The sequence below is a fragment of the Pteropus medius genome, unplaced genomic scaffold (assembly GCF_902729225.1).
Source record: "Pteropus medius unplaced genomic scaffold, Ma_sr-lr_union100, whole genome shotgun sequence".
NCBI lineage: Eukaryota > Metazoa > Chordata > Mammalia > Chiroptera > Pteropodidae > Pteropus > Pteropus medius.
Window position 1 is genome coordinate 23,278,538 of NW_024344378.1, and position 13,344 is coordinate 23,291,881.

At 40.7% G+C, this 13,344-nt stretch overlaps 1 protein-coding gene across 1 annotated transcript in view; it reads left to right on the plus strand.

The window, feature by feature from the left end:
- The window catches only part of PIK3AP1 (phosphoinositide-3-kinase adaptor protein 1), a 93,168-nt gene that overhangs the window by 38,231 nt on the left and 41,593 nt on the right, over positions 1 to 13,344 (plus strand). The window contains exons 3-6 of the mRNA XM_039871646.1: positions 7,404 to 7,540; positions 9,863 to 10,007; positions 11,606 to 11,748; positions 11,877 to 12,009. Coding sequence (XP_039727580.1) covers positions 7,404 to 7,540; positions 9,863 to 10,007; positions 11,606 to 11,748; positions 11,877 to 12,009 — 558 coding nt within the window. The remainder of the gene's footprint in view (positions 1 to 7,403; positions 7,541 to 9,862; positions 10,008 to 11,605; positions 11,749 to 11,876; positions 12,010 to 13,344) is intronic.

Genomic DNA, 13,344 nt, shown 5'->3' on the forward strand with positions numbered 1-13,344 from the left:
TGAATGATTGCTGCACATTTTAAGATCATTTCCTGTACCACCATGGCTCGCAGTGTGAGAAATGCTGTCGGAGTACATGAGAGCGTGAATTCGAGGGTTACATTTCCATGCAGCATGTACTGTATGACTTGGACAACTTGTTGAAATTTTTGTGCCATAGTTTTCTCATCTGTGAAATGGGCAGAATCAGACTAGTCACTTAGTTGTTGGGATAAAATGGAATCATATATGTTAAGGTTTTTGCATTGTTTCTGGGATATAATAAATGCTCAACAAATGGAAATTGTGGTTGTTTTTAAGAATGATCCTTATTTATACTCTTCCCAAGGCTTAGCATTTCCTTAGAAGAGAAGTTAGCTTGTATATTAAACAAACAAACGAAAACAAAATTCTCCAAGATCAGCACACACTATTCATTGCTGTCCTTACCCTACCTTTCTCGCAGGCTGTTAGAAAAATGTAGTCCCAGTTGAGTGCCAGATGATGTGCAGGAAAGAGGCAGTAAGCACTGTAGTCTGAAAAGTTAATTGGAAAGTAAGAAAGTGCAGCCTTGGGTCAGAGGCCCCTCAAGTATGTGGCACCCTGGTTGGACCAGTTGGCCTTCAGTGTCTCTTGACTTAAACCTCATCATTGGAATATTGGCCCTGGTGGCAAGTCATAGCATACTTAACTGAAGTGGCATTAACTGCTCAGGAAAAGGCAGTGTCACCAGCTGTTGGTGAGTAAAAGCTTACATCATGTCTCATGAGCTGCAGTCACAACCCCAGACCAAGAATAGTATGTGACACGGCTTCCTGCCCTGGACCACATCTATGAAGAAGGCAGGGCACAGACACCTGGGGAGAATTCCTGCTCTGCTCCTTGCTTGCTTGCTGTGTGACCTTGGCCAGGTTGCTTCAATCCTTCAGGCACAGTGTTTCCATCTATAAAATGAGGATAAGGTGTTGATTTCTATCTCACAGGGTTGTTGTGAGTATTAAATGAGATTAAGACTATTAAGCAGTCACCACAATATTCAATAAATGGTAACTTTTATTTTTATCATTATTAGTAATAGTGAGTCTATCACCAGCTCTCTTACCTAGTATGAGCTGTGTCATGTGGCTTGGTGTGAATCTAAGTGCATACCTATATCATTTCATTTAAAATCATAGTCTTTTTTAGTACAAATATAGGAATAAAATAAATAAAAAGGAAACTGACTACATTTGTTTTGTCATAGACAGTGCTGGCTTATTGGAACAGCATGAACGTGGCATGAGTCTGTGGTGCTTACCGATTCTTGCTGCAGCTCCCTGTGTTATTTTGAGACTCGGAGCTTCCACCACATTCCTCTATATGAAGTAGTGTCCAGGGAAACCTTCTTGTGGTCATTTGGCATGAATGCCTCATCTATATTTCGTCCTGCCCCACCTCCTTTCTCCTCAGGGGCCCCTGTCATTCAGGGTAGCATGACCTAGCTACAAATGATTGTGAACACCCACACATGCACACACACACACACACACACACACACACACACACACACACACACACACACACACACACACACACCACAGTCTTATGGCAGAACCCAATTATTACGTGGTCATCCAGATAATCCAGGATGTCTTTGCATTTACATCCTATTTTAAAGGCATTATTATCTAAATGAAAAACCCAAGCATGAATTCTCATAAGGACCATGTCTGAGGACTTTTGGCAGATGACAGTTTGAGAAACATTAATTCACATCCTGCCTAGACCCCCAAAGTATTTGAAGCAGCTTGCAAAATTAAACACAATATAAGAAAGAGAAACAGGCAGGACCAAGGATCTAGATGTGAGGATAACAGCAATTCAGAACCAAAATTGTCGCTGAGATACCTGGCAGCAACGGCAAAAGGTGAAACACACCATGTTAGCTTTTTCTTATTATCTAATAAGAGAAAGCAGGCAAGTTCTCTAAAGAGACAGACTTTTCCTGTCACCAATTTCAAGGAATACTTGTCATATATATGAGGCTTTGGGGAGCCGGATGCATGAAGAAAGTCTTTTTCTATCATTTCTCCAGAGTGTCTCTAGACTTCCTACGAACTGAGATGATATTGTTAAATTTTAAAGCAGTGAGGATACTATCAGTGTCTTAATCATACTTGACATTTGGAGAAGATCCTGAAGATTTTCAGAGTGCCTTTTCCAAAATGTTTATTATTTGAATCTCAGGACCAAAGTGGTATTATCATCAAGGCGGGAAGGGATCCACAGGGATCTACGAGTTTAAGTGGGAAAGTTTGTGGCTATGTCACTCTGTCAGGTGGGTTTCAATGGTGCTTATGTCTGGGTTGGCATTTCCTTCTTGGAAACTTTGAATCTGCTAAAGTGGTTGGACCCTGGCCCAGTCTGCAGTGCTCTAGGGAAGGGGCTGATATTGCTGGAAGAAACGTAAGCAATGGTGGTATCAGTCAGTGCCACCAGAATCACCCTGCAGAATCAGTGGCATCCTGCCTGGCTTCTCAAAATGAATTAGCTGCTCGTAGCTATCTAAGGTGACTTAAAGAATAGACATCCTGAGGGGAGGGAAGGAGCAATTGGGGGGATTGTTTTATGAACAATATAGAAGTCTAACCAATGTACTGTATACTTGAAACCGATTTAAATAAATTATAAAAAATTATTTTTTCAATGGTAATTGACTAATACCACTGATATGCAGTATTAATTGTGTTGTAATTTAAGTGTCTATATGTATATGGATCTGTTTCTAGACATTTTATTCTGTTCCATTCTTCTGTGAGTCTGTCCTTGTGCCAATGCAATGTAATAAAGTATCTTAATTACTTTAGGGAAAAAAAAAAGAATAGACATACTGGAAAGAAATGTTTACACAGCTCATCTGAATGCTGGGGCATATCTGCCAAGTGCTACACTCTTAGGATCCATCTCATTCATGCCGAGCTGGTGAAATGATTAGCCAAAATTCAGTTGCTGCCTTTCTCCTTGCCCCCCACACATTGTCAAAGTGCTTTCTCACTGTGGACAATATGAAAATACATGAAAGATTGGAAGGAAGAAGTGAGAGGGAGGGAAAGGCCATGTACGATCCACATTTTCTTTTGACCTTTTAAAATGAGTTTTCTTTATATAATTGATATCCTACACTCTAAGATGTGATTTTATATCCTGCTTTTTTGCTTCACATAATATCATAAGCTTTTACTTAAAACTTTTTGAAAATAATGTTTTTAACATTCTTTTATCGGTTAGATTCTTTTCCTTTTTTCGCTGATGTGAAGAATGATTTAGCGGACTTCTTGGTTCATTGTCTTTGTCTACATTTTGAATATTTCTTTTCCTCTTTAAGAGAGATTTTTAGAAGTAGAATTATGTGGCCAAAGGTTTGAACGTTTTAAAGACTTTCTCTTTCTATCTGGACACATGGCTTTCCAGAAAGGTTGTACGAGTTTATACTCTTCTCAGCATCACATGAGAGTAACTATCCTGCCTCACTTTCAAACATTTCTTAACTTGAAAAAGTGAACTAGCAATATGTTATTTTTATTTATTTGAAATTCCGTGATGATTAGTGGTGATGAATTTATGATAAGGAGGTAATTCGTATTTCTTCCTTTGTGAATTATATACTTATTGGGCTTTGGGTGTTTTTAAAGAGATTTCTATGACCTGTTAATATCTATAAAGATTAACCTCTTAGCATATTTCTTTCAAATTTTAACCAGTTTGTGATTTGCCATTGGATTTTTTGGTTACAACTTGATTAGCTATAATTCACATAACATAGAATTTACTCATTTAAAGTATACAATTTGCTAAATTTTTTTGTATAGGTTTATACAACTATTACAATTAATTCTGGAATGTTTTCATCATCTTAAAAAGACATTCCTTTAGCCATCATTCCCCATTCTCCTCCCCTCCCCACACCCCAGTCCCCCAGCCCTAGTCACTCACTAATCTACTTTCTGTCTCTATAGATTTGCCTATTCTGGACATATCATATATTTGGAATCATATAATATGTAGTCTTTTGTGGCTGGCATCTTTCATTCAGCATGTTTTCAATGTTCATCTATGCTGTATCATGTATCAGTATTTTATTTGTTTTTATGGCTGCATAATATACCACATTTCATCTATCCATTCACCAGCTAATGGACATTTGTGTTGTTCCCACCTTTTGGCTATTATGACTAATGGTTCTATAAACATTACAACTTAGTTTTTAAAAATTTGTTTACTGACGTTTTAAATTCATGTCATCAACTCTGTTGCTTGTTTAAATGTATTTCTTCATTTGTTTAAGATTAACAAATCTTTTCTCAAACCAGTGATTAAAAGTTTCACCCATGTTTTAATTTTTTGATTTTTAAAATTTGTTTTATTTTCCATTTCAATCTATAATCTATTTATGTTTTATTTTTGAGTCTATGAGAATTAGGAAGAATCTTAATAGTCCTTTTGTCCACCACTCCCACCCCAAATAGCTAAATTTTTCTAGCATCATCTGCTGAGTCATAATTTCCACCAACTATTTTCTTTATTCTGTACTGATTGCTAATGCTTTCTTTATCCCATATTAAGTTTTTATGAGAATAAGCTTGATTTGGGGACTATCTGTTGTATTTATTTGCTCCTTTTGATTTTTTATGTATTTAATGTAAAATAGGACTACACTTTATTGTTTTTTAAACTTTAGTAGGAAACAATACCTATATAAATAGAATTTTCTTAGATGAGAAAATTGAATAATAATAAGAAGAAGAAGAAAAACATTGACGCAATGACATTGACGCAATTTAAAATTTAATGCAAGAAAGGGTGTGTGGCTTGTACTCTAAATTTTATTCAAAAACAGGAAGTTTTTTTCTGTGATTATTGATTGACTCAGGTTTTCTATGCATTTTGAAACAATTTTAATAATTTATATTTTTCTATAAAAATTGTATTGAAATGGTCAAAATTCTTAGCATAGAATTTTTACATCAGTGTGTTTCTAAAAGTTTTTTTTAGAAACTATTATCATCTTTTAGATATCTGTTATCATCTTTTTCTCATTCGGCTTATTTATCTTTTCTCTATTTTATTAATTATATTTCCTAGAGCTTTGACTCTTTGGTCAGCAGACAAATGGGTCAATAATATGGAAGAAATTAAGAGCTTTTTTCTTTTTTTGAAGCAACGGTAGATTGTACCGTGGGTCTATCCCAAAGAGATTACACCTGTGTAATAAATTAGAATAGGTAATTGGCAAGAAAGTGTCTGAAGTAGTTATGGGAGCAATAATTAGTTATGGAGCAATAATTAGTTAAGGGAGGTTTGCTTTTGTTTTTGTTTTGTTTTTGCAGTTTTAAGTAATGGATTGAATATTTTAACCCTGGGGTTATTTTTTCATTCAGAAAGAGCCTCAGAAATTTAAAAAAAGAAAAAAAAAAGAAATAGGATGTCCAGGCATCTTATAATTAAAAATTGAAGCTTGATGTGATAGTATGTAATTATTAAGAAGAAAAATATTAATTATCCTTGATCTTTTTGGCTCTTTTCACAGACTCTGTGGTGGGTGGGAGTTGCTTGGGTGGTGCATATAGCTCTGTCCATGAGGTTGGGCCTTGGCCATTTTAGAAGTGAAGGGTGTGGGGAAGGGCAGATCCAGCAGAGAAAAATGCAGTGCTCAATTAATTTGGCTGGAAGAGCAGGGTGGTGGGGATATTACTGCTGTTAGCCTTTGTAGGAGGTCATTACCACTGAGTGAGAAGAGAGTCAGCAGGAATAGAAAGGTAAGGAGAGATCTAGCAGAATGATGGTTCTGATGCCTAGTGAAGAACAATATCACCCTCCTTGGAACTCCCAGAGTCCTTGGTCCCATCCCTTAGCACTAAATTCTGCCTGAATTCCTGTTGCACAAACAAGATCAGAGACCTGGATACACTGAGCCAGGCCATTTGGAACGGTGCGTCTTGGGAGAAATCGCAGACTGGGGAGGAGCGGTAGGAGTGCGTGCCTCACTGGCCATCACACTGTGGGGTCATGTGTAGGCATTTGTCAGCATAGATGTCAGGCTTTAGGACAGGACCCCTGTTTAAGGCTGTGGGGCTTTTAAGCTGCATATCTGGGAAGCCTTAGCCCCTCACCCTGCCCAATCAGGTCCTGGAGCTCCTCGCCTAGGACCTTGTCCACTAGCCCTGCTTCCCCACCTCAACCTTCACAATTGTGGGAACACAGTTTCTCTGATGGCATGAATAGGGGTCTAGGGTGCTAGGCTGCAGTCACAGCTTTCTGTGGGGACATAGACATTCTGATCTGCCAGCCACCCCAACATTCTACCAGGACTTATTACCACGAACTCTGCAAGAGGCCAGCTCGTTCTCCAGGAGGCCAGCCTGCAAGAATCAGCCACGCTAACCCTTTCCTCTCACTACCCAACCATCCTTTTAGGTTGTGGGCTCTATGGAGGCAGATTGAGGACTCATTCATCTGCACGTCTTTTCAGTGCTCTGTAAGAGGTTTACGAGTACAGAAGAGCAAGCCTAAGAAAGGGACAGTGAAACTTCCTGCTCCTCTTAACCATTTCTGACCATTTGTCTCTCTTTGAGGATCTGATGAAATCTTTGGACTCTCTCCAGAAAAGTACAGGCAAACACTTATACACACAAGCACACACAGAATCTTGCACACAGGTAGCCTGTCAATAGATGGACCTTGGCTAATAGACCCTGCTATTAGAGTTCTGGTAGATTCCATTTACACCTTCTCAGTATCATCTCATCCTGTGCCAGGCCCCTCACATCTGCACACCCATTCAGCAGCTCTGATTCTGCATATGCTCTAATCTTTCCACAATAGAGGTGTTGGCTGTGCTACTGATCTGGAACCCAGTTCTAGTGATCTATAAGATTTGTTGAAACGATGTTTTCTACTATTGCCCTGGCAGGGTTAATTGGTAGCCATGACCCTGAGGAATCATGGGTTCCTGGACAGCACAGGTTTTATTTGATGTTCAAAAGATGACCTAGAAGTGGAACTAGGCCATTCTTGACTCCACTTGAGGAGACCCCTCCTTTTCTCCCAACTACCAAAGCCAGCCCTGCAAGAAGTCTGGATGTAAAGGTCCTGAAAGCCCACTGATTGAGAGTAGGCTTGCCAGCCTCATATGAGAGGGAGCCTGCTCAGACTAATGGGCTTTCCTCATCACCATTATCCTCTTACCGTCACTCCAACACACGGTGGTTGACTTTTCCCCGTTAGGTCCTCTTTCATGATTTCCTGAGTTACTCCCTTCAGCTCGTATTTGTTTAACGTTCAGAGCCATTTCCTATTTGGTAATGTTTGGGGCTTTCACGGTGTGGAACATGCCCATCAGTTCTCCTTCCTTCTCTTCCCATTCAGCAGTGTTCTCTGTTCCATAGATTCTGGCTGTGACACAGTCACCGATACCGAGACTGAGGACGAGAAGGTCTGTCCCTACTCGAAGCAGCAGAGCCTGCGGCCAGAGACTTCACCTGGGAACCTGATGGTGGTACAGCCGGACCGCATTCGCTGTGGGGTAGGCGCTTCTGGGGCCGGTGGACTGATGTCGTAATGCGGGCTTTCAGGCTTTTCAGTGGATGCCTTTGTTGGAGGAAAGGGAGGGGGCTTCTCCTGTTGCACCTCAGTGTAATCCCAGCCTTCCTGTGGGGTTTCTCCTATACATTAGCTGCCCTGGGAATCCCAGTACCTGGGGCTTGGGCACACCTCCCTCAGTCCTTTAAGTCAAAGAGAAACGAGCCCAGGAATGTATGTGTTATCAGTCTAAGACTTTTAGTTCATGGAACCAAAACCGAGGACACGTGGGAAACCAGCAGACATGAGCATTATTAGACGCTTATGTCACCTCTGGCCTTGGAGGCCTGGTTCTGTTCCTGCCAGCCTGATGCTGGGAAGAAAGGGATGTGGGGTATTGAGAGAGCTTGCCTCTCCGTCAGCTGGCCACTGGCATGGCCCAAACAAGTGCCTTGTAGCTTGATGGCTGAAACCTGCTGGCCAGAGTTGCTTGCAAAAGGGATAAGATTAATGCCTAAGCATAATGTAACTAACATTTTCGGGGTGACCTGAGTGTGATGGCCAACTGATGGGTCACTGTCATTTGGATCCTACGTTAGTATTGATAGTTTTTCATGATCTTTCCTTTCCTGATCAACCATGTGCGATATTGGCTCAGAGTAGTAAAATGCTTCCCCGTGGGTACAAACCCTTTGCTAAGTGTGTCACTGGGGGCTCCTAGAGACAAGGCTGTGGCAATGGGAAGTACTAACTTTCTTGCCCTTGCGAGTGATTTTCTGTGCAGTCTGAGTCCATGAAGCATCGGACAAGGACTCCCTACAGAGGGTTACAAACTGCTGCTTTGGGCTGGATTGAACTCATAGATATGTTTGTTTTGGACTGCACAGTGTGTTACAAGTTAGGCATACAAATCTGTGTTTACAGATTTCTTTGCATCTGAACCTGGTAATACCAGGCCTGAGATGACTTACATGGGGCATGCATCTCCTGATTTGCTCCATATTCCTTCCTGCCTTCCCCATGCCCCTGTCATCTTGAGATCAGGCTAGTGGATGCCTGTGGGTGGGGGATTTGGAACTAAAGAACAATGCCCTTCACATGTTTCCCTAATTCTCCAGGCTTTTGTTTCTTCTCCCATCCAGGCCCCCACTAACCTAGGATTCTCCTTGTTGCCCAGGTCTCTTGGTCTTGGGTCCACTGGGCTGGGTTTGGATCCTGACTGTCAATAGGAGAGACATGCTAGTTCTGTCTGGCTCCCCTCACTCCCTAGGAGAAGGAGTGAGACGGGACCAGGCCTGCAGCAGGAGTCAAGTCAACTATGAACACATTCGCATTCAGCCTCAGCAGCTCCCAGGAGCCAGGACCATGCCCCTCCCTCACCTGGTCATGAAAGGCACTCTGATGATTTTACAGCAGAATTTTAGAATGAACATTTGGGGGTTAGCTATGGCCAGAAATCTCTCCTTTTCCTCCTTTCTTTCAGGAAGGGGGTGGGGTGGGGCGGGGGCAGTGCGGCTGTCCTTACCAGTTCCATGTCTTGAAAGGACCATTGCCCAGCACAATAAAACAAGATAATCACATTTGGCAGGCTTGGCAAGAGATCTTAAACCAAGGTAAAATAAGTATTCAGATTGCTCAGTTCCTTGAGAAGATTAATCCTCCAGTAACTTACTTTTGTCCACCTAAGAACGGCATTAAGTTACAGAACAGGAGGGCTTCTCTAGGTGCCTCTCACACTGTAAGATGCATATGAGTCACCCGGGTGTCTTGTTAGAGTGCACACTCTGGTTCAGTAGGTCCAGGAAGGGCCTGAGCATCTGCATTTGTAATAAGCTTCCAGAGGAAGCCAATGCTGATGGTCCCTGGACCTCACTTTGGGTAGCAAGGCTAGTCTAGAACTCTGCTTATGCAACTATCTGTGGTGAAGAGCCATTTTTTATTATTTTTTTTTAAATTTCCAATTCTACCATGGACCAATGCTTTTATAAAATACAAAAAAAAAAAAAACCCTCTAAAAATGAAATAATAAGACATAAAATATAAGTTTCAGATTTTTAACTTGTTACTGTAAGGTTCAACAGATATAAGATTACTCCATCAAATTGCTATAAAAGTTTATAAAAGTTCACTCTTGGTTTTTGTAACTTGTCTTCCTGGGACCCGTGGCGAACAGTTCCTGCCAAGCCCTGGACTGCAGACCCCACCCTGTTCTGGAACAAACTCCCTACATAGGGCTGAGACTTAGGGAGTAGGGAAACCCTCAGGCTCAGCACCCTAACAGCGGACCCAGAAGAGAGAGAGGATGATGACTGATCTCCTGTTCCAGGTAGAAACCACTGTCTACGTCATTGTGAGATGTAAGTTGGATGAGAGAGTGACGACGGAAGCAGAATTTTCTCCTGAAGATTCTCCCTCAGTAAGGGTGGAAGCCAAGCTGGAGAATGAATATACCGTTTCCATGAAGGCTCCCAGTAAGTAGCCCCATTTACCTCAGGAAGTTAGGCATCATGTTAAGGAAGAGATCCCCTCTTGCTTTCTTTTACTTGTCCTGTCTTTATTTAGCAGCTGAGCCAAGTGACAGCCAAAATTTGGATTTGATTGTCATGTTCTACTTAAAGGAAAAGGAAGTGACAGAAACATAATGTGTGATGGGCGGCGGGGAAATGGCTGTATAAAAATTGTTATCATTATAAAGTTAATATATTAAAATTCTTTGATTTTAGAAGAAAGCAAGAAAAAAGCCATCAGAATACCATTCAGTGTTTTTGGCCTTTGTTCACAATGTTTAGAAACATAGTTGTTTCGATAGTATCTATTTACCTGATATTCTGTTTTTCTTTACATAATCTTATATTCTCTCCCCACCTCTTTAACCTCCATGCTATTACAAGGACTTTGTAACTTTTCTTTTTATAACACATTTTTTATACTACAAAAGTAAGTGTGCTCAGTACAAAAACTTGAAGAATACAGTAACCATAAGGGAAAGTACATAGAAAATTACCCATATGCCCACCCCAAAGGAAATCACTGGTTTTTGTATTTTTCCACATCTGTATACATGGCTTCAAACTGTCTATAGCCCACTTATGAATATTTTTCCATATTAATGGCTGAAAAGAAGTGTCATCTTTTAATTTTTTAATTTCCTCATTGTTGCATATTTATGTCATTTCTGAGTTCTCCTTATTGTTTTAAATTATGATATATTGAGCATCATTATGCTAGCAGAGTTTTTTTTTTGTTTTTATTTTTGTTTTTTACCTTTTATCTTTAGGATTATTTCCTTAAAATGGAATCCCTGAAACAATGGGCATTTTGAAGGATCCTGGAAAATAGTGTTTAATTGCTTTCTGAAATCTTACTATCATCAAGTTTATTTGCTGTGCCATCACCAACACTAGGTGTTATCATTTTAAATATATTTTTTGCTAATTTGATATGCTTTTAAAAAGTAGCCCATTGTTTTACTTTGTATTTCTTTGATTACTAAGTGAGTTGAATATTTTCCCATGTTCTCTGCTTGTTGCATTTCCTCTTTTGTGAATCGAATCTTTGTGGTTGGTGTATTTTTAATTTTTCTTTCCCCTTCAAAACCCCTTCCTGTGGTGCAGAAGAGAGAGAGCATGCAGGAAGCTTATAGTAATGACAGCAGAGCAGTGAATCAGTTCTACTGGCCCAATGTAGCAGACTACAGAGTTCCACCTGCCGAGATCCCTCCCACCTTCTGGAAACCAGTGGCCTTTGTATAAAGTGCTTTAAATTAAACTCTTCTTCCTGTTTATTGTGGTACTGGGCCTAGAGTAGTGAACAAAATAGACGAAAATCATTCAAAAATGAAATTCCAGACCCAGTGAGGATGATTCCTCTCACTCAGAGCCCTGCCATGTGCTAGTCTGCTCATCTTCTACTTCTGCCCTTTCCCTCACTTCCCTATCGCCAGCTTACCTCCAAGATCTTTCTTCCAGCCCCCAATTAATTTCTTTACTATGAAGCTGAATCCATGAACCCTTTTCCCTGGACCCTTGTTCCTTCTAGGCACTTTTATGGTATCTTTTCTTCTGTTCAGACCTTTCATCTGGGCATGTTTCTCTGAAGATATATTCCGGGGATTTAGTGGTGTGTGAAACCGTTATCAGCTATTACACTGACATGGAAGAAATTGGGAATTTGTTGTCCAATGCTGCGAGTCCTGTGGAGTTCATGTGTCAGGTAAGGTTGTCGAGAGGAAACCTGAGTTTTCTGAATATGTAGTTTCTGTTCGTGGTCCATCAGCCTTGAATCTGCTGCATGCGAGATAGCTGGATTTAAAATATCACCATCTTCACTTTTGTTTTTAGGCCTTTAAAATTGTACCCTACAACACAGAGACCCTCGACAAACTGCTCACTGAGTCCCTAAAGAACAACATCCCTGCCAGTGGACTGCACCTCTTTGGAATCAACCAGCTAGAAGAGGAAGATATGATGACAAGTAAGTCAACATTCAAACCTCAGGAAACCAACAGAGCAGATTGATTCCAGTTTGCTGGTTCAGCATCCAGTCAACCCCTGCTCATACTTTCTGCTGGTTCCTGCTCTACAGCCTTTCCTTTGAGAAGGATTCATTTTTTCACTGGCTAGTCAGAGATTCTTCTAAATTGTAAATCTGAATACCTTACACCCTTACTGAAAACCCTTTGTGGTTCCCCCTTGCCTTCTAAAGTCTAAACCCCTTAACCTGTTGGCAAGTTCTTCCCAATGGCTCCTGCTACATTTCTACTCTCATCTTTTTCCACTCTCTCCCTTGGCTTCTGTGCTCTGCTCTATGGAAGGTATGAACTTCTTTCATTCACTGAAAATTCCACCCTGCCTCTTGCCACCTTGACTCATGAGAACACAATCCTTCCTGCCCTTCTCGGTTGCCATTTACTTGGCTAACTTCTCTTCACCTCCCTGCAGCCGCTTAGGTTGCAGTTTCTCAGGAAGACCTTCTCAAACCTTCAGTAGGTTCCATCTACATGCTGCAAACTCCCCTAGCACGATGGGTGTTTTAGTGCTCCTCAGCTGTGTCTGTCTTCTTTGCTAGGCTGTCAGCTCAATGAGGGCTGGGTCTGTGCCTGGGTGATTCATCATAGGCTCAAAATAAATCCTTGTTTGATGAGGGAGGAACAGTCTTGTGTGCATATGTGACATGCTGGGAGCTAGGAGAACCACTTGCATGGGGACGGTGTCTGGAATGCTGGACAAGATGCCTCTTATTGTGCTTCTGTGGACATCACTCTTCTCTCATGCCATGGTTGCACTACACAAGGGGACCCACGTCTTGTTACCCTCTGCCTGCATTCCATCCTTCCATAGCCTAAGAAAACCATAGGATGAGGTTATGTCACCTTCGCGTCCTTCTCCTGGGGGCATTCTCTTGTTGCCTCCCCCCATTTTCCCACTATGGATGTTCTTGCATCACTTCAGCAGGTGTTAAGATTCCCTATTCTTAAACTTGGGGCTCAGGAGGGAGTATGTGAGATCCTGGGGACATTTTCAGATCCCTCATTCCAAGCATCATATGCTGGTGAATATGAAGCTGGAATTGTCTTATTTAAATATGTAGATATAGATGTAGATTATATATATCTATAAATAGATATAGATATAGATTATATATATCTATAAATACATATAGATATATGTATTTATATTTACATCTATATGTCTTTATATGTGTATATGAGTGTGTGTGTGTGTGTAAATATATCACTGTTGGGTTTAGAAATTAACTTTTATGAAAACAAGACAAAAAATATGCCCCCCAACTTCATAATAAACTTTT